At 43.2% G+C, this 20,716-nt stretch overlaps 2 protein-coding genes across 6 annotated transcripts in view; both read left to right on the top strand.

The window, feature by feature from the left end:
- FGD5 (FYVE, RhoGEF and PH domain containing 5) overlaps positions 1-3,430 on the top strand; it is a 71,614-nt gene extending 68,184 nt beyond the window's left edge. Inside the window, exons 20-21 of the mRNA XM_079316995.1 lie at positions 1,521-1,669; positions 2,427-3,430. Coding sequence (XP_079173121.1) covers positions 1,521-1,669; positions 2,427-2,463 — 186 coding nt within the window. The 3' untranslated portion in view covers positions 2,464-3,430. The remainder of the gene's footprint in view (positions 1-1,520; positions 1,670-2,426) is intronic.
- A 6,365-nt stretch (positions 3,431-9,795) lies between these two features.
- NR2C2 (nuclear receptor subfamily 2 group C member 2) overlaps positions 9,796-20,716 on the top strand; it is a 30,753-nt gene continuing 19,832 nt past the window's right edge. For 2 of the 5 annotated variants that reach the window (XM_079316976.1, XM_079316980.1), the window contains exons 1-2: positions 9,796-10,124; positions 13,218-13,301. In XM_079316976.1, the coding sequence (XP_079173102.1) occupies positions 13,242-13,301 (60 nt within the window). In that variant the 5' untranslated portion in view covers positions 9,796-10,124; positions 13,218-13,241. Of the gene's footprint in view, positions 10,125-10,355; positions 10,476-13,217; positions 13,302-20,716 lie in introns of those variants that run through there. The other 3 variants (XM_079316977.1, XM_079316978.1, XM_079316979.1) reach the window with 3 other exon arrangements.

The raw sequence follows: 20,716 nt of genomic DNA, 5'->3' as shown, positions 1-20,716 counted from the left end.
CTGACTCAGCCACAGTCCTAGCTGGACCTTGGCAGCCCTCACACACTACCCTTCAATCTTTGATTTCTTACTTATTCATACTGTTATAAATTATCAACCACTGGGAACCTTAACATACATATTTATACTTAAAGACTTCAAGATTCTTTCAAGATTTCTCTGGTGGACTTAGTAACTGCCACATATTTTTGTGGATAGAGATTACTATGATCCATTTCTGGTGGAAAGGAGAACCTAGTAGTTTGGCAAGTATAAACAGGACATGCTTGTCCAACTAGCACCAGCAGGGAAAGATAGGAGGCAGTCTGCAGAAGTGAGAACAATGCTTGCTGTGTTGGTCTGTAAGCTCTTCCTTGCAGTCGAGGAGGCTGGGTATCAACTAGATAATTTTTATGCATTTTATCCCTTTTCTTTTTTTATAATAGCTGTAATACAGATAAACTTGAAGTGTGATATGAAGTTTGGTTATAATGGATAGATTTCATAAGCCAAATACATAAAAATTCATTTTGCTCAAATAAAGGATATAGAATGCAAAAACCTGTCAAAGCAACGCTTGGTACTTTAAGCCTTTAGAATACTTTGCAAACATCAAATATTTAAACTTGCATCAACATCACCCCTGTGATGGTTACATGAAGAAATGTTATCCCCTTTAAACAGATGAGGAGATTGAACTATAAAAGGGTTCATGGTTTGGCCAGCAGTTCAGACATTAGCATCAAATTTTGTATCCAACACAATTACCTTATCTCAACCTTAAAAGTGATTATTTCTGGTTCAGTGATAGGGAAAAAGCAACAATTTGCATTCCTAGTCTGCAATTCACCTTCTAAAAACAGAGGCAAAGGCAATATACCCATATAATCTACCTAAACACAGTGACCAAAACTGCAGCTACCTGTAACAACTAAACTACAATTTCATTAAGGCTTATGGTTTTCTTTAACTTCTACAAAGCTGTGTCTGCCAAGCAAAATTAATGATTAATTGCATTACTAACTTGGAAATTTCCAAGCAGCATTTTGGAAAGCATGTGTGCTGCTTGAGAAAAAACAGATTTCTAAAAAAGTCACTAGTACTGTGAAAAGAAGGACAAGGTACCAAAACGACTACTACTTGCAGCCAGCAAATAAAAATTATTGAAAGGAACGTAATTGGAAGTGAGTCTCAGGCTTTCAGAACTGCTGCTGTACTCTCAGTAATCTCAAGTTTGCTTTCTGGACCACAATGCCAAAGACAGACATCAAAGTAACAGCTAGTTGGACCTTCATGGCCATGTGGATGATCATGAAGAACTGGACTTTGGGAGATGGTGTTCAAGATTCAGACCAGATAAAACGTGCAGTACACAGGCACTACTCCTGTTTGGGTTAAAGCCATGTGTCCAGCAGAACATACACACTACTGCTTTTGCAGAACTGTCACAGAGAGGTTGTATCATTTGCTTTTCAGAAAGACCCCTCAAACTGTTACCAGCCTTCTCTCTAAATTTTGGTTCACTTCTTCTTTGCTTTAAGGACAAAGTTGCTACAGAAAGTTTGCCTTTGTTGGGTTTCACCATTGCCCCAGAAAAGGAGGAAGGAAGCATGGATACGGTTTTTCATCTCTACCACAAGCAGACACTGTTTTACAGTTTCCGAGCAGAGGATAACAATTCAGCACACAGGTACGGGGGCAGACTTCCACATTAGCTAGTAGGATTAGCTAGGGGATTTTCCCCTCCTTCACTTCAGAATGTCTTTGTAACAGATCAAACAAACAGCTTTCAGAATTTGATTAAGCCTTGATTTGCATGTGACTGGTCTGACTTAGATTAAAAATCTACCTGGTGCTTTCCAGTTCCTTCAGGAAGGAGAATTTGCTCCCTTCTGTAGGTAAAGAAGAAACTGCACCTCAATAGTCATAGCTAGAAGTGATTAGGTGATTACTGTAGAGAAACTTCTAATTTATATGTTAAATTTATCCATTTCTTAGTTTTCGCATCAACAAGTAATTTTTTGGATTTCCCATTCTAATGTTACTGCTTTCACACAATAAGGTAGTCACAAAATTTGTAATAAAAATCCAGCACCCCAAGACACCCAGAAAAAGAAATGCATGTTTATAGGAGGTTTTGTTGCTTTAACTCATACTTCATCAGATTCATCTTTCCTATTCTAAGAAAGCACTTGTACTATCTTTGAGATTTTACCATAAAACACTGGTCAAAATTGTGCTAGAAAGCAAAAATCTCAGTACTCAGCTCCCTGCTTTCATGTATTAAAGTATTGTTGAGAATGATTGTTCCTCATTAGAGCTGAGATGGAAAATAGAAATGGGATGGAAATGTTCTTCAGGCTTTATGTTCTTAAAATCCTTATTTTTCTTAAAATGAAAAAAAAAAAAAAAAAAAGGTACCTTTTTTCTTTCCTCTACTTTTTTAGGTGGATTGAAGCCATGGAAGAAGCATCCATATTATAGCAGCTTTCATGCAATGAACTTGGAATGAATTCTCAGATTTCTATACATTTCCAGCAAACCTCTTCTAACTTACAAAACTAAACAGTGTATTTCAGGCCCAGGCCCACTGGCCACACACACTGGATCTGAACTGTTTCCAGCTCGCTCTTTTTCTTCATTCTTCTTACATCCACATTGTTGCAAATGAAAATTTCAAGAGAAGAGACTATTTATAGTGATCTTTATGTCTGTGCAAGTTCAGCCTGTACTATAAGCTTCGCTTCTGATCCCACAGTAAACTAAGTCTAACATCAAGACCAGAAAATACATGGAAATATTGGCTACAGTAAGTAACACACCCAGTTTTACTTACTCCAGAGCACTGTGGTATTTCATTGGGTTGGTTTTGATGTCCACTGTGACACGAGAAACAATGCAGTAAACAAATGATCATTTAAAGCACTTTATCATTTTTATTGAACTACAGCTTCATTTTCTTCATGTTTTAAGGAGTTCTGTGGCCTGATTTATTACTCATCCATTAACAGGTGCCAGCATGAAATTATGCCCTACATATGCTAAATTGCTTCCATGGAAAATGAACAAACAACACCTTCAATTTACCTGGTCTACCAACACTTCACTGATTATGATCCAACATAGTAACTTACTATCAATTTATAATTTTACACAAATCACTATATAATTTATGTTAAAGATTTAGTTTCATATCACTGCAGTACTTTGAAATGCACTCCAGTAGCTCTACAGATCCAGACACTGAATTACATCACTTCTCTCTAAATAGTTCAGTCTCAAACCCAAAGGTTATTTTTAATTTATTATAAACCGACAGACAGTTTTTATTTAACACGTCTACCTAGTAGTGTTAAGATTTTTATCTTCTATTTAAATACTTTATCTCTATTTTCAAAATTCCTGTTGTTTCTGCTATTCTTGTTATGAAAAATGCCATCAAAGGTTTAATCCGCACCATATTTAAACCAGCACAGCGTTTGGAATATGCTCTTGTCTGAACCTGCTCTGCTGGAGTCCTTTGGAGCTCCTGTGGGCTCTCCTGTCCTGTCAGACTGCTGCCCTGCACTGCACCTCCAGGGCTGGGTTTTCAGCAGCCACCTCTGTCTGTATGACTTCCAAGATGCTGTGGTGCTTTTCACCAGCTGAAGATAGAGATTTCTGGAGCTTGTGGGGTGGGTTTTTTTTGTTTTGGTTTGGTTTTTTTTGGAGGGGGGAGGGGCAGGGGTTGGGGGGGGTTAGTGTTTTGGGTGGGGGTTTTTATGAAGAAGATTGAGAAGTGATGTTCTCATCATTGCAATACAGTGGTTTTGTCCTCAGTCATAATATTTAACTGAGGAATAGAACAACATCTATGACTAAAATATATCTTTGTATTAAAATAACATGCTCAAGAATTTACTTGCATTAAATTATATTGGTGAAAATTTTTATTAGTTTCATTTTTCCCTTTCTTCAAGAATCTTAATGGATACCTGAATTTTTCACCCTAAATTTTTTTTTTAGAATTGTCCATATTTTTAAAGGTCTCTAATATATATTCAAATGGTGAGGTAGAGCAGTTTATCACCTGCAAAAACAAGCTTAAAGAAACAAATACACATTGACCACTAAATGAAAATGTCATTCTTGAGGGGGGGGGGGGTGGGTTTGGATACATCTGAGTCTGAACTTTTCATTAAGCATATATTATCATGTGCAAACAGAAACAAAGAATGAGAGAAAAACCTTTTGTATTATTTAGTTAATGGATGAACAGCAAGGTTAACTCTTTGTTTCTTGTAAGAGCCATGGCCTTGCTACCAATATACTGTAAATGTTTATCCCCTCTTGAAAGCATTTTGCACTGACACAAAAAATAAGACAACACTGAATACAGAGCAACATCTCTAACCATGGTCTGAAACAGTACAAAACTGCACTACAGAATGACAATACCGTGAAGATTTAGGTGCTGACATTTAGTGATTGTGGTATGAAGCTTTCAGTTAGAAGTAGGAAATGAATATGAGAATATTTTGTTGTAAAAAATAAGATACAGTGCTATTAAACATTGCTTTAAGTAATGTAGAAAAATAAAAGAGCAAAACATAACTGCAGTTCTACAGGCTTTTCCTTTACACCATTATTACCTTCTTTAATTCCAGCTTTGCAGTTCCAGTTACTGTTAACAGACACTTGCCTATTAAACAGTTCTCTGACAAACTAAGGAAGAGCATCAAATTAGAAGATGGTACTGGAGGCCTTCTGGTAGAAACAGGATTTAGACCTAATTGGTATGATGACGTGTTTCAGCTACACTGTGTTTATCTTCTGTAAAGCCCACCTACTTTACCTCATCTTCAGTTACAAATAGTCTCAATGCAGCATAAAGAGCAAAAAAAATGAAAATGTCCTCACAATTTCAGTCCTACTGTTAACCGAATTTGAGCCTGGGAATCAAGCTGCTCTCATTTGTTGTTTCAGAGTTTTTCTGTTTATTAATTGAATTATTAAAAACTATTAAGGTTATTAGTTATTATCTGCAAATAATATTTAGACGTATTTTATGGGATATGCCTAGTTAAAATCTGGGTTTTAAACAGTTTTTAGATTTTTCTTATAAATCAAAGTGCAAGTCATTCAGAGATGGAGAAGAACAATGTGACAAGATGCTATAGGCTTACACAAGCTCTGCTGGTCAAGACCTGGCACTGCTACCCTTCTGAGATGATTGCTACTTTTACCACACAGTTATGAACACCAACCTAGCATTCCTTTTTCCTGTTTGCATGCTACTTTGATACAAAAGTAGTAAAAACTATGTTGGCTGTAACAATGTTTACTTAATATCACTTCTTTTGAAGGTGAAAGAGCCAATATTCAGTGAGGAAAAAAGGCATTCCTTTAAATACTAAGGGGGAAACTACTGTCTAACTCCACAAGTACCTTGGGAACATAACATACAAACTTCTGTGTATTAAAAGCAGTGTGATTCTTCAGCCTGGGTAGCACTTTTCATCAAGTTTTGACAAGAAAGTTTCTGGACTCCAGAGCATTGTGGTATGAGGTCAAAGGCAGAACTTGATGATCTTGAAGGTCTTTCCCAACCTTAATGATTTTATGTAGTGATATTTTTCTGCCATCAACAAAACCTAAAGCAGGCAGCAAACTTAACCTTTTACGAAGAGCTAAACATGGAGAAATGAGGGCCCTCTCCACCACCCTTGATAGAGGTCACTGCTTTCCCTCAGCACTGCCCAGCCATGTACAAACCCAAATGAAAGGCATAAAGACTCATACTTTGAAAATCATCTACTAACAGGTAAAAGAGAGATTGAAATTGATTGTGGCATTAGCAAGACCAGTTCTGTTAAAACCTTGTCAGTCACTTGTAATTGTTGATTTCTTCCATACTAGGTATTGGCTCTGACAATTTACCTTGAAAGTTCCCAGAAAATTTTAAGAAACTGAAACGAGAACTTTAAAAAAACCCAAACAACTGAGGTGTACAATACCGTCTATCCCAAGCATTCAAAACCATGAATCACCTCAAATCATATTTGTATTTTATACTACTCGGTATGCCCTGAGTCCATTGTGTACTTTTGATGCCACCACCACGGCCAGAGAGAGCTTTGGCCTCTTGCAGCCCACACATTCATTTTAGAGGCTTTCTCCTTCCACACTTAGAGCCTCCTTCCCTCCCTCTAAGTAAGCACTTCTTGGTTCTCTTCTGTAGGGAATTCCGTCTGTGCCCGTGGGCAGGGAATAATTTCCACACAGTCTCCTCCCTTCTCTTTTTGCACGGCAGCTTCATAGCTCTTTTTTTCTTTCGAGGCAGCTATCCCACAGTGGGAGGAGCTAAAATTTACTATTATCAGTAGGTGCGTTTAAAAGTGATCCCACTAAAATCCTTTCTCAGCTAAGGCTGCGAGTATTCGGTTTTTCCGAGCAGGAGCTGCGGCCCGAGGAGAGGCGCCCTCGGGCCACCCGGTTCCTGCCCGGGAGGAGAGCGGCCCCGGTCCCGGTTCCTGCCCGGGAGGAGAGCGGCCCCGGTCCCGGTTCCTGCCCGGGGGGAGAGCGGCCCCGGTCCCGGTTCCTGCCCGGGAGGAGAGCGGCCCCGGCCCCGGTGTCTGCCCGGGGGAGAGCGGCCCCGGTCCCGGTTCCTGCCCGGGGGGAGAGCGGCCCCGGCCCCGGTGTCTGCCCGGGGGAGAGCGGCCCCGGTCCCGTTCCTGCCCGGGAGGAGAGCGGCCCTGGCCCCGGTGTCTGCCCGGGGGAGAGCGGCCCCGGTCCCGGTTCCTGCCTGGGGGAGAGCGGTCCCGGTCCCGGTTCCTGCCCGGGAGGAGAGCGGCCCCGGTTCCTGCCCGGGAGGAGAGCGGCCCCGGCCCCGGTTCCTGCCCGGGAGGAGAGCGGCCCCGGTCCCGGTTCCTGCCCGGGGGGAGAGCGGCCCCGATCCCGGTTCCTGCCCGGGAGGAGAGCGGCCCCGGCCCCGGTGTCTGCCCGGGGGAGAGCGGCCCCGGTCCCGGTTCCTGCCCGGGAGGAGAGCGGCCCCGGCCCCGGTGTCTGCCCGGGGGAGAGCGGCCCCGGTCCCGGTTCCTGCCTGGGGGAGAGCGGTCCCGGTCCCGGTTCCTGCCCGGGAGGAGAGCGGCCCCGGCCCCGGTGTCTGCCCGGGGGAGAGCGGCCCCGGTCCCGGTTCCTGCCCGGGAGGAGAGCGGCCCCGGCCCCGGTGTCTGCCCGGGGGAGAGCGGCCCCGGTCCCGGTTCCTGCCTGGGGGAGAGCGGTCCCGGTCCCGGTTCCTGCCCGGGAGGAGAGCGGCCCCGGTTCCTGCCCGGGAGGAGAGCGGCCCCGGCCCCGGTTCCTGCCCGGGAGGAGAGCGGCCCCGGCCCCGGTGTCTGCCCGGGGGAGAGCGGCCCCGGTCCCGGTTCCTGCCTGGGGGGAGAGCGGCCCCGGTTCCTGCCCGGGGGGAGAGCGGCCCCGGCCCCGGTTCCTGCCCGGGAGGAGAGCGGCCCCGGCCCCGGTGTCTGCCCGGGGGAGAGCGGCCCCGGTCCCGGTTCCTGCCTGGGGGGAGAGCGGCCCCGGTGTCTGCCTGGGGGAGAGCGGCCCCGGCCCCGTTGTCTGCCCGGGGGAGAGCGGTCCCGGTCCCGGTTCCTGCCTGGGGGAGAGCGGTCCCGGTCCCGGTTCCTGCCCGGGGGGAGAGCGGTCCCGGCCCCGGTTCCTGCCCGGGGGGAGAGCGGCCCCGGCCCCGGTTCCTGCCCGGGAGGAGAGCGGCCCCGGCCCCGGTGTCTGCCCGGGGGAGAGCGGTCCCGGTCCCGGTTCCTGCCTGGGGGAGAGCGGTCCCGGTCCCGGTTCCTGCCCGGGGGGAGAGCGGTCCCGGTCCCGGTTCCTGCCCGGGGGAGAGCGGTCCCGGTCCCGGTTCCTGCCCGGGGGGAGAGCGGTCCCGGCCCCGGTCCCTGCCCGGCCCCGGTCCTGCTCGCGCTCCCGTGGGACCTGCGGGCTGAGGACAGGAACCGTCCGCGAGGAGCTGAAAGACAAGCAGGAGCTGATGTGTGCCAGCTGGAGTCCCCCAAGAGCAGGATAGGACAGGGAGTGAAACTACACTTGGCAGAAAGCAGTGGCTAGAGGAAGAGGTATTTTAATTTTTTGGCTTTCTCACCATCCACATCCATTTTAGCCTGCAGTTAGGTAAGTTTTCCCCTAGTCTGTTTTGCCCGTGACAGTAATTTTTAAGTCATCTCTCTGTCTTGACCTGTGAGCTTTTCCATGCAATTTTCTCCCCATCCTGCTATGGAGGAAGAGGGAAAAGTGAGTGACTGGGTTATCGTGTGGCTGCAATCCATCGGCAGCTCATCACAGTATGGTAGATAGATAGAATTATTTTCTTTGCTGCCAGACTTGTAATCTCAGTTTTCTTTGATGTTTTCACCTCCCCCATCTTCTATTAATTTCTCCCAGTCATAGCTAAGGCCAAAAAGCAGCTTTTACTAAAGCTCCTGTATATGTCTGTGCATATAAATTTAGCAAATTTCAGCATTATTTAATACGATCTTGCTTATTAAATAAGTTCAGGGTATGCACTGTAGTTCTACACTTCATTGAAGTTGTTGCAAAAACCACAGTGAAATTTGTCACAATTGTAATGTGGCTTTCCTCAACCTCAGTGTGTGTGGTGGAGCTGGACAGCAAGGATGATTGCTCTCCACCAAAGCTCAGAGTAAAACTGCTTCAAAGATTTCTCTTGGTGACAGAAACAAGGAAGAGGAGGAGACAAACTCTCTTGCCTTCTAAACCTTTCCTCAAATCAGAAAACACTAAGGGGGGAAAGCAACCATTCACATTTGGCTTTAGCGTTTTCCATTTTTCCTTTCATTTGGTCACACTTTTATAGTATATTTTATGAAGTTAAAAGAAAATTCTGCTTCTAAAGGTAAGTAAATATCTCTATTTTAAGAATTTGAAAATTCTTTATGAATTTAACATTACAGTGATGAACCTCCAAGACATTTTTGAAACATTTTCCTTTATTTATGCATTGAAAACACATACATCACATACTTTATTAATTTCTGTTCTGTATAGGCAAGGCTGTAATTCATAGCTCTAGTACATTTCTCATACCCTTACCCCAAAGAAACAGGTCTAAGAAAAAACTACAAACAACCCTCCAAAAAAATTCCAACAAAAATAAAATCGGCATATTGACACTGTAACTATTCAGTCAACAGCACCTCTTGTTTATGTGATTGTTGCATTCAATCGCTATCTCTTCAATACATTCTTTCAGGTGTTACCACCTCTTTTAGTTTCACTACTCCTTAAATTAGCTTCTGTAAAAATTATTAGACGAAAGGGAAACCTACTAGAAGCATTAAGAACATTCCGATAAGAGTAGGTCAAGAAATACTTGTGACGAGGGGTGAACATCTGATAACCTATGACAAGACAAGCACTGAAAGGTGTTAAACTCTTGAACGACATCAGCTGCACGTAAACCTGTCTCATGCCTGCCATTGTGTACTTGGAGGCACAACGTTCCTCACTTACAGCCAGCTTTACTATAAGAGCCCTAATCAATGCCATTGACTTTACAAAATCAAATAAAAATTCGCCAGTCTGGCAGTGGCGTTTGTGCTCAACTATGAGCCCACCTTTGACTGCATCTTCAGCGGGAACCAAGGTACACCTGGAACATCAATACCGTCGGCGCGCTGGACAGCCACCACCAATCCACGAGCTCGGGCTTCCGGCTCCTTTGGCTTGGCGAGCGAGAGGGGCGAGGGCGGTGAGCGCGCCTTCCCCCCGCTGGGGCAGAGGCCGGGCTCGGCCGGCGCGCGCGGGGCTCGCGGGGCCCAGGTAGCCGGGGGCCCCGCCCCGCCGCCGGCCCCGCCCCGCGGGGGATGGAGGGGCCGCGGCCGGGCGGGCGCTGCGAGAGGAAGCGGGGACGCGCTCCCGGGCGGCGGCGGGGGGGTCACGAACTCTGACCTGTCACAGGGCGCGGCACACACAACAAAACACCCCCGACCCCAACACAGCCCCGGCCCCCTCCCCTCCGCGGGCCCCACAGCCCCTAGCCGCCCCCGCGGGGGGAGGGAGGGCCGCTGCTGGGCACCGGCCTGCCCGGGCCCGGCCGGGTCACCGCCACTGCACCTTTGGCGCCCGTTCCTGAGGTAAAAAACATTTTTTAAAATTGAAGCGGCCCGGTGGGTTTGTTTCGTAGGGGCCAGGACGAGGGAGGGGGCGCGGGGAGGCGGCAGCGGGCCTCACTCTGGACACCCCCGCGAGGGGAGGGGTGGGGTGACGGTGGGTTTAGGGGAGGGGGATTGCACGGTATTGGGCTGGTAAGCGAGCACCGGCCGCGGTCTGGCCTGGTCTGCCGCTCCTGGAGAGAGAGAGAGAAAAGGAGGGAGAGAGAGAGAAAACGACCATTGTGGCGTGCTGGGTCGATCGGCGGGGCAGTGCCGTGCCGGAGCCACTGGCTGCAGCGTGGGCCGACTGAGGTCGGAGCTGGTCCGGTCGCGGTGAGCAAAGTCTGCTGTCCGAGGGGCGTAGGGCGATGGTCGCGGGGATGACGAGCGCGGGACATACGGAGAGACAGAAGATGGAGTCTGAGCGGGCGGAGGCGGCGGCTTGAACCCGACCCTTTTACCTTTGCCACCGGGAGGGCGGAGGGGAGGGGGCGGCGGGTACTTTGCATACGGGGCTGAGACCGCCGCCATCTTACCGGCCGCTTCTTCATTGCTATGCCTGGGCCTCCTCTAGGCGGACAGAAGGCTATACCGGAGGGGAGGGGAAGGGGCCTAATGGCGGCGGCAGAAACAGCACCGCCTGGGCTCTGGCGGGCGGCCAGCGCCGCCATCTTGTGCCCCGTGAATCCCCGGGGGGCTCTCCCTCCGCTCGAGGGGCGGCCCCGCCGCCATTACAAGCGGGTGGCTCGGCCAATGGGCGCTCTGCGGTAGAGCGCTGCGCCTGTCGTGAGGTCATTGGTGGGGCCTTTGGGCGGGCCGGGGGCGTGGCTCGGCGGGGCGCGGGGCGGGAGCTGCCTAATGTCTTCAGCGGCGGCCGGGGCGCGGTGCGGCCAATGAGGGCGGGACCCGCCCGTGGCGCAGCCAATGGGGCCGCGGCGCCGCTGCTCGGGCGCGGTGAGGGCCGGAGCCCCGCCCCGGCCTCATGATGGACTGGAGGCTGCCGGTGGGGCCCGCTCCGCGCCTCTCGCCTGCCTGCTGGAGGCCGCTCGCTGTAGCCGAGTCGAGCTCACAGCGTAAAGAACCTCGTTTCATTAATACAAAGGAACAAATGTCAATAAGTTTGAATTCGGCCTTTTGCCATGTCTTATCAGTAGGGCCAAAACCCTTAGAACCTCTCAAGTGGAATTTATGACTTGCTTTTGACGTTTCGCGACAGCTTAGGGAAAGATTAATGATTTTACGCTGTGTTTTGGACAACGTATATTGAGCTGGCTGCCACCCTATTACACTGAAAATAATATCCTGGCGCTCCAGGTGCCTCTTCCTAATTTTTAAGTTTCACCTCTTGTGTTGGTTTGCTTGGGAGGTTTTGTTGTGATTGTCTTACAAATTGTTGCTCGGGGCTTTTGCTAGGAAGCTGATTTTGCCTCCTGGGAGTTGACACTCTTGAGAAGCCTGGCGTGGCTGTGTATGGTCTCTGTGCTTCAGCTGGATTTGATCAGATAGTCTCAGTTTAAGGCTGTTTTGTGAAGGTCAAACGTACAAAAAGCCTTGGTGATAACACCAGCAACAGCAAATCTGTCAGAGTCATTCTACACCAAACACTTGTGGTTTGTGTCTAGGAAAGCTACTGTCATGAACGAAGTATCTCATCTGCAGGGTTTCTGTCATCATGAAGCGCTGAGAGAACAGCATGTTATGAGCATATGGTTATGCTTCTTATGCTTCTTGCTGAATAGAAAAAAAAAAATAAGAGGAAACACTGAAAAGAACTGAGAAACCATCCATAAGCTACGTTTGGTAGAAATGGTTCGTAGTCTTAATCAAGTGCAATACTTCCATATAATAAAGACAAGCTATAGGAGAAACTAGCAAAAATGCAATTTCCACGGGGATGTCTCAATTTTGATTATGCATTGTTGCAAATAATCATTACTTGACATATACAAAATTACTTTCACATTTGTCACAATATAAGTGAATCCTTGTAACTTAATGAATTTTGACATATTTAACATTGTTAGCTTTGTAGAAGTTACATTTGAATGGGTGCTAGAGATATGTATACATTTTTCTGTTATGTGTGTTGCTATTTGCTGTATTTTAAACTTTTATATTAAACGATTGCTTTGCAATTACAAGCAGAGTTTTCCAATGAAGCTTCAAATGAGCCAGCATTCAGGAATGCCATTTTATTACCTACACCTTGATCAGAATATAAAATCTAGCCCTATAATTAGCAAGTCACAATGAAAGACCGAGTGCATTAATTGTAAATCTTTATTGAATTTGCCTTGGAAGAAACACACCCCTAATAATGATAATTAAAAATACATTGGAAGTGTTTTGTTTCTTTGTCTTTGGTTGGTCTCTTTTTTTTTTCTGGTTTTTTTTTTTTTTTTTTTTTCAACCCCTAAAGTTGAAGGTGGAGTTACTTGGAATAGGATAAAATGATTCTACAGTATTCTCTTCTCATTGTAATAATAGTATCACATTATATTAAAAAATAGTTTAAATAATGGAAGATACATTTTAATTATAACTGTTTATTTCCCTTATTGTGTAAGATTACTCTTTAGAATATGTATTAACATAGCAGTTTGACTGAATGACTTGATAAGGTTTTGTGCCAAACAGCATTGTAATCTTGCTGCTCCCTGGCTGGGCTTGTGCTGTGGAAGCAGCTGAACTGCAGGAGTTTCCCTGCCTGGGCTGACGAAAGCGCCTTCCAGATCTGTGACCTCCACACTGCATTAGGACTTGACTTTGAAATTACCCCTTGCTCATTTATGAAATTAACATCTGTTCTTTACAGCTTCAATAATAGAAATAGCACATTAGAGGCTTAATAAAGTAAAATAATAACTGTACCTCAGCAGTTTGAACAGCATGGTTCTAGTGTGCATGTCCCATCTATGTATGTGTGCACACACGTCTATGGCATCTTCTCTTATTTGCCTGATAAAGCAAGCAGAGTTGTAAAATTCCAAAAAGTCATAGCTGAGCTTTCTTTAACGCTAAAAAAACCCCCGAACTTTTGTGCCTGATGGAAGTTGCTGGCATCTTTCCGTACAGGTTCTCTAATGGTCTTGTTTCACCATGGCAGCCAATATGGAGGTGCTGGCTCAGCAGGTAGTGGAGACTCAGCAGGTGGCTGAGGTGAGTGACAGATTATATCACAACAGTTGGTCATATGAGACTTGGAAATTAAAACCATCTTAGGCAGTCCCTGCTGTTTACAATTAAGCATAAACAGAACAGAAGTTCTTTATAGAAAAATGTTGCTTTACACTTTGGGACAAGCATGAAACCAGTGCAAGTAGGACGTGTTTTGTTCACTCTACTTCGTTCTGGTGGCCCCCATATTAAGAATGTGGAAATAGGAAGTTCAACGTGAGCTATAGAGTAACCTGGCTGTATAATGGATTGTTTAAAAAATGAATGCGACAAAGTTCTTGTAATTTGATTGTTAGATTGACCATTTGGGCATGGAAAGCTTCTGCACCTAATTTGAATTGTAATCTAGATCCACCACAGTGTTTGAAGTTACTTGTTTTACTTGTGTGCTATACTGAATTTCCAGAAAGGTGATTAATTTAGATCAGTTTTTATATTTTGTGCCTACACTTAAAAGGAAAAAAAAAAGCAAAAAACCTACTTAAAGTGATATTAAGTGATGGATGTCTTGATGCGTACTTACTGAAGCTTGGATGCTCAACAGCTGAAAAGTTTGAATCAACTCATGTTTATGTAGTTTTATGAACTGTAGGTGTTCATGGCTATAGTAAATAACTTATCTCCTTCACTATGCAAACGTCAGTCAAAAAATAAACTAGATCTTTTGTCTGCTTAAAATCACTTGGTTTAATATCCTTCAAGTTTACAGTGATTTTTCATATGGTTACATAATTAAGGGATTTAATAAATAAAGGGAAAATGAGCTGAGAGAACTGTGTAGATAAGGCTACTTTTCAGATATTGGTTTGGAGTTTTCCTTCACCTATTGAGCTAAGATTACACCTGTATATTAAAAAATATTTTTAGTTCAAGAAGAAGCCCTATATAAGAAGACAATATACGTTTGATTCTGTTTTTAGAAGTGGATTTGAGATTCCCTACTTAGAAGTACATTTTTTAAAAAGAAATTTCATTCTTTTTTAGCATGGAAAATGGCCTGTAAGTAACATCTATGGAATAGTTTCAAAAACCTTCCTGAGTTTTACAGTGAAAGTCAGCAAGTGATTTTTCACTCTAGTTTTCTGTATCGGGTATGAATTTGGCAAGCTGCATTTTTGAAAACACTTCCAAATATACTTGGAAAGAAAAACCTGTAATGGAAATACTGACTAAGTTTATACTATTTTGGTAGAAGGTGGGTGCTGTAATAACATCTAAAGCACGTAACATATGTGACATTTGTAATTCCTCGTGCAGGAAATGCACCGTGGTATCATAGTGTGATGGTTGTATCTTGCCACTGGAGAGGTCGCTCCATCTCAAGAGTGTGCGAAGCTCTGATTTCTTCTGGCCGGTGGGTAAATCGAGGGCTTCATCTCTTTGTAGTGTTCAGCTGCTGCTTAAATGATATGCCTGTCCACTAAGTAACACCATGAAAACTTGGTTCGTGGAAAAACAGTTGCAAGCAGCATTATGTTAGGAATTCATTAAATCTGTGATGATGTTAATACTGAATCATTTCTTTCCGAATGGCTGGCTGCCTGCTATTTGTGTCTTCTGTCAGATAGTTTTTATTGCAGGTAAATACATAACTAGTTATAGCTAAAATTCTATATTTGTACTCATCATATCTTAGGGAAAGTGCAGAATCAAACTTGGAACTTTTAAAAATGACATTTTTGGAATATCATATTCTTTATCAATGAAAATTAAATGGAACAAGAGGGTCACTTACCATGTGCTAGATTTCAGGTTATGAACTGTGAGAGACAAGTTGCACCCAGATAACCTGATGCAAATATCAGCATCTTTACCTATATCAGCATCACTTTTCCAACATAATTACCACATATGTAGTGCATGGGTTATTGAGAACTGTGATGCCAAGCACCAAATCAGACTGTCATGCAAGTAGGCTACGTGTTGTTTCTCTTTTTTAAGCAATAGTTTATGTGCTTTGTCTATCATGAATCTGAATTATTCACAGAAGTTGCTGAGTGTGCTTGTGTGTTGCATGTATTTTTGTACTTATTATATTTTTAGGATTTTAAAAAATTGTTCTTGTAATGGTTTCAAAGGGTCTCACTGCTTTTGCTTGCTTCTGCTTTATATAGTATTGCTTGTTTAATTTTTTTCCAATTGTGCATTTCTGAACAGATTGGATGACAGTTCCATTTTTAGTGTTTGAAGTTGCCATTACTTACAGTTCATGAAACTAAAGAAAAGAGAGCAGCTAGGGGATTCAGAGGGAATTTCAGCAGTTTCTTCTCATCCTGAGCAACTTTTGAAAAGCAGGAAAAATACTTCAGCGTTACTGCAAAAATAAGTAATGCTGCTTTTCTCAAGTATTTATTTAGTGCTGTCACTGTGCAATGTGCAAGTGGCCTAGGTGCAGTCACAGCACCAACTTAGATCTGACTTGAATACTGTTTAAGAAAAATGTGTTTGTTTTAAAGTGGAGGTGCATTCCCTGTGTTGTACCTGTGATTTTAATGCAAAACTTTAAAAATTTTTAAACGGAGATGTCTTGGGCAGTGAGGAGGAGGGGGGAATGTGTGATGGGGGAAATGAGGGCTATTTAATCTTTCCAACAGCAGCTCTGGTGTGACCAGGAATAACTTTTAGTAGTTGCTGAAAGTGTCCTTGGTCAGCTCTCTGACAGCCACAAACTATTCCTAGTGCATCCTTTTTCCTCTTAGAAGCTACAGGGAGAGAGTCACATGAGGTGACTGTTGAGCCCTGTGCCTCTTGGATCTTGTTTATGACAACTGCATTGCTGGAGAATTTTCAGTCGCTTTCAGTTCCCTCAATGTCCTGATAGGAAATTTTCAGTCTTGAGCCTTTCAGAAAGCATGTTTTGCCATGGAGCTCTAAAAATACTGGATATCTTTGTCACAGAAAATATTTTCTTGACCCTCTTTAGACATCTCTTGACATATTACATCATAAGTAGTTCCGCAATTCAGATTTTGGTCCAGATGAAGACAGCTGGAAAAGGAGAGAAGAAACACTGTTGTTCTGATGGAATACGTTTTTGCTTTGTTTTAAAAATTAATGAAGTGTGACATAAGACCCTTTATATTTAATATTTTATTGCTATCATTGGTCAATTGCTCATTTCTGATGATTTTTCATAGTGGAGTTTTGATGCAAAGTCTTCTCAAACGATTTTTGGCTTTTCTCAAATTCCAGTTAGGGTAAAGGAGCTAGACATACCATGAGCATGAGAGGTATCCACAGACAGTGCACTGGCAGGAAGGAGATCGTATCTGGTTTAGGCAGTTTGGCAGCATTTGAGCTGCAGACTGTTCCCAGATGTGGCATAGCTGCTGGTGTAATAAACGTGGGGGATGCTGCAGATGTGCCTGTTGCCTTTTTATGTGCTGTACAAAATCTTGCACTGGCATCCTAATAGGGAAGTTAAACTAGAGCTCTTCTAATGGTGCATTCAACTTCTGTCTGCCATCCTGCAAAGGAACCAAGTGGTCAGAAAAGCTAATTCCTAAGAGAATAATTGAAAATCTTTTTAGATATGTCTTACACCTGTGAAGGAAATATATTTGGCAATACATTTTTTGTAAAAGACTATTGTTAATGTAATAGCTAAAAATACTCATTACAAAAATTATATATGGAAAAATAATTATTTTTTATTTGAGTTACAGGTGTAAAACTTGATACTATATTTTTCATTGAAATTGTTTTATGGGTGCAGTTAAAAATATTTGGTCTGTGATTACCTATGTTTTAATTAATATTGCATCAAAGAGAATAGAAATTATTGTCTCTGAAATTGATTTACACATAGTGTATTCAAGCAATACAATTACTTTGGCTTTTACTGGAGTGAATATAGAAAATTATTTTTCTCCTTAAGTTAGAAATGATTAGAGGCTTTAAAAATTCCTCTCTCTGTGGCCAGTGGATTATTCCTTCAATTTATTGCTCAAATATTGCATTTATAATGAGTGGAGGGAGGGGGGGAATAAGCTACAGAAGGTATTGAAAATTTGGTTAGTCAGTACAGATACTTATTATATATATACATATGGTCATACAAACTCAGATGCATATGTACATGATGGACAAATCAGTAAATTACTGTATAAACTTGACTATATATCTATGAAGAAACCTTATTTATTTCTAATGACATAAAACAATGAAATGGTTGGAGAAACTTAGCTTCAGATTACTGATTTTATATATACAGATCTATTTTATATATATATACATCCATCTACTGGAAGTTTAATATGATTTCAGCTAAAATTTAGAAAGGGAAAAAAGTAGAAAAAATAAGGTAAATATATAATTACATATATTTATGTTTTAAAATGGGAAAAATATTAATAATTTAAACAGAAGAAATCAAATGTAATTTTGCCAGCCTTCAATATGCACCTAATTGCTAAATACTTTTTTTTTTAGTTTAATGGTGAAAAAGGTAATACATATGTGTTTAAGTGTATTTTTATATTTCTTGAGCTTTGTGTAGATTTGCTATGTCCCTTAAGGCAAATAATTATTAATTTCTATAAACTTTGGCTTATGGAATTATTGCTAGTGGTACTTACTGGTTTGAGAGCCCAAGCAATTGTATTGTAGATACAAATAATACTTTCACCTACACTGGATCACAGTTAGTTGACCTGACATTTATAGTTTACCCCTTCTGTAAATACACTCCTTTAGGTAATTACATATAGATACTGTTTGTTGAGAGGTGTACAGTAGATGACTGTGTTTTCTGTCAAATAAAGTGCCTAATTTCAATAGTGAGCATATTTCTGTGCTAAGGAGTCATTGAAATAATGAGAAAATACTAATGCTACTTAGACACCTAAGTTTTTCATTTGCCACAGAAGCTTTTGTAGAGGAAATACACTGGATTTTGTTGTTTATTGTTGTACAACCTGTCAAGTACATGGTCACTTTCTCAAAACTTCATGTACTGGAACTTCAACAAATTTAACTTTTTAAAATCTTAAAAATATTTTCTGTTTTCATCTATTTGTTAGCTTTCACTGCAGCCTCATAAAAATGTTTTATTGTGGAATGAACTTTTATGGCTAAAGACGCTTGACAGGGAATCTGATGGATTTTGCTTTCAGTTTGGCTATTTTGAAATCAATTATCTCAAGTAGGATGAGATGGCACTGTAGGAGCAGGGGATCAGGCCCAGCCAGCCCGGGTGTGCAGGGTGGTGAGGCCAGAGGCTGCAGGAAAGGCTGAGGGTGCATTTCACAAAGCCTTTGACACGTGTCCCCGCACTGTCCCAGAGAGGCTGCGGCCCGTGGCTTGCACAGCTTGGCTTCAGGACTGCTGGAGTCACTCGGGGATGGTGCCACATCCACACTTCTGTCACTAGTGCGGTTCAGAGCTCGGTTTTGGGCCCAGTTCTCTTTAATATCTTTATGGATGACCTGGATGAGGGGATTGAGGCCAAGACCATGGGAGCTGCTGTTGGGTCACCATACAGCACTCCAGGCTCCAGGCAGGGTGGCTGGAAAGGGCCTGCAGGTGCTGGTCAACAGTGGCTGAATATGAGCTGAGTGTGCCCAGGTCACACAAGGACACCGATGGCATCCTGCCTTGGATCAGTACTGGCCACTGGTGATGCCACACCTCGAATCTTGGGGTCAGTTCTGGGCCCTGCACTGCAAGAAAGACATTGAGGGCCTGAAGTGTGTCCAGAAAAGAGCAAAGGGCCTGGAAAAGGGTCTGAAGAGTCAGTCATAGAGGAGTGGCTGAGGGGTTGGTTTGGCCTGGAGAAAAGAAGGCTCAGGGGGACCTTCTCAATCTCCACAACTCCCTGACAGGAAGGTGGGGGAACAAAAGGAAATGGTCTCAAACTGTGCCACAGGGGGTTCAGGCTGAGCATGCTTTGCAAACCCAGAAAAAGACATGGCTGTTTAGCTCCAAAATGTTTAAAGAATTTCCTTGCCGGTACCTTATAGCTGTCTGTCTTTTTCCTTGAACAATGTGGAAGAATAGACTATTCTTTATTTCCAAGCTGCCTGCAGTACATTGTGGTATAAGGTTTGAAGATTCATCATTGAAAGGCTAAGGATTCTACAACTGAACAACTGTAAAACAGTTTTAAAGGACCTTCTTGCTCTAATTTAGACCTTTTAAAGGGTGTATAGCTTTGTCAATAATTTGGCATGAAATACAAGATCATCAATTAAATGTGTCCTCTAAGAGTCTGGATTTCTGGGAGTCTTTTTTCTCACCTAGGTATCTTGTTTTCTGCATCCAAAAGCTTTGAATTGTCCAATAATTAGAAGATGCCTCTTATATCTACATCCTTCCTGTCTATTTTCCTCATTTAACATGCAACTTTTGTGACCTGTGTATTAAAGCTAATTGGAGATTGCACGTTCAATTTAGATTATACTTCTAGGGTATGTGGGACTACTTATGATACAGGCAATAGGGGAGTAGAATGGTATGGTTTCATTAAGTCTTGTGTATTTTAATACCTCTGCTTCCCCAAAGAGACTGTAGTTCCTTGCTATCCAAACTGTTTTTTCTTTCTTTATGTCATAAATGAACTTTTCTGTATACTAAACAAAGATTTTTCAAAGCAGGCTAAAATTGAAACTACCCTGTTGTCCAGCTGTACAAATTTTGATGTAATTCCGAGATTATTTAAAAGAGGATTTGACAAAAATTACTTGTGACTGTCCTGGTTTTGAACATGTTACTGCAGATAAGAGGTTCATAGAATGGTTTGGGTTGGATGAGACCTCCAAGACAGTCTAGTCCAACTCCCTGCCATGGCAGGGACACCTCCCACTGTCCCAGCTGCTCCCAGCCCCAGTGTCCAGCCTGGCCTGGGACACTTCCAGGGGTCCAGGGGCAGCCACAGCTGCTCTGGGCACCCTGTGCCAGAGTCTCACCACCCTTAGAGGGAACAATTCCTTCCCAATATCTTATCTAAATGTTATCATGGATGTTTCATTAAAGATTTAACATTTTTGCTCTGAAAACAACGTTGTAAGAGGTGTTTTTCAGGCTGAGTATTCAGAACTAAATTTGCATTATAGTTTGGTAGTCTAGAAAGGTATGGAAGAGAACAAGAAACAAGTACTCAGACTAATGCCAAAGTTAATCTCTGTCATTCAGAAGTACTTAGAAATTATTAAAAGGGGAACTCCTTTACATTACTTATATATGATGTATTTTATTTTTACAGAAGCAAAAAATGAGACAAGTGTATAATCGAAAGTTGAACAAAGTATTTCTGCATTTCAGTAAGCTAAAGGATCATATAGTACTTACCCAGTGATTCATTTGAGCAGAGTGGTGGTGGTAGTGGTGGTTTGGTATTTCCAGATAAAGAAAATATTCTGATAATTCAATGAAAGGCAGTCCAAGTTGGTTAAATGACT

This window comes from Erithacus rubecula, assembly GCF_903797595.1.
Source record: "Erithacus rubecula genome assembly, chromosome: 13".
NCBI classification, from domain to species: Eukaryota; Metazoa; Chordata; class Aves; order Passeriformes; family Muscicapidae; genus Erithacus; species Erithacus rubecula.
Note: the sequence above shows the minus strand (reverse complement) of the source record. Positions and strands in the feature narration are given on the sequence as shown.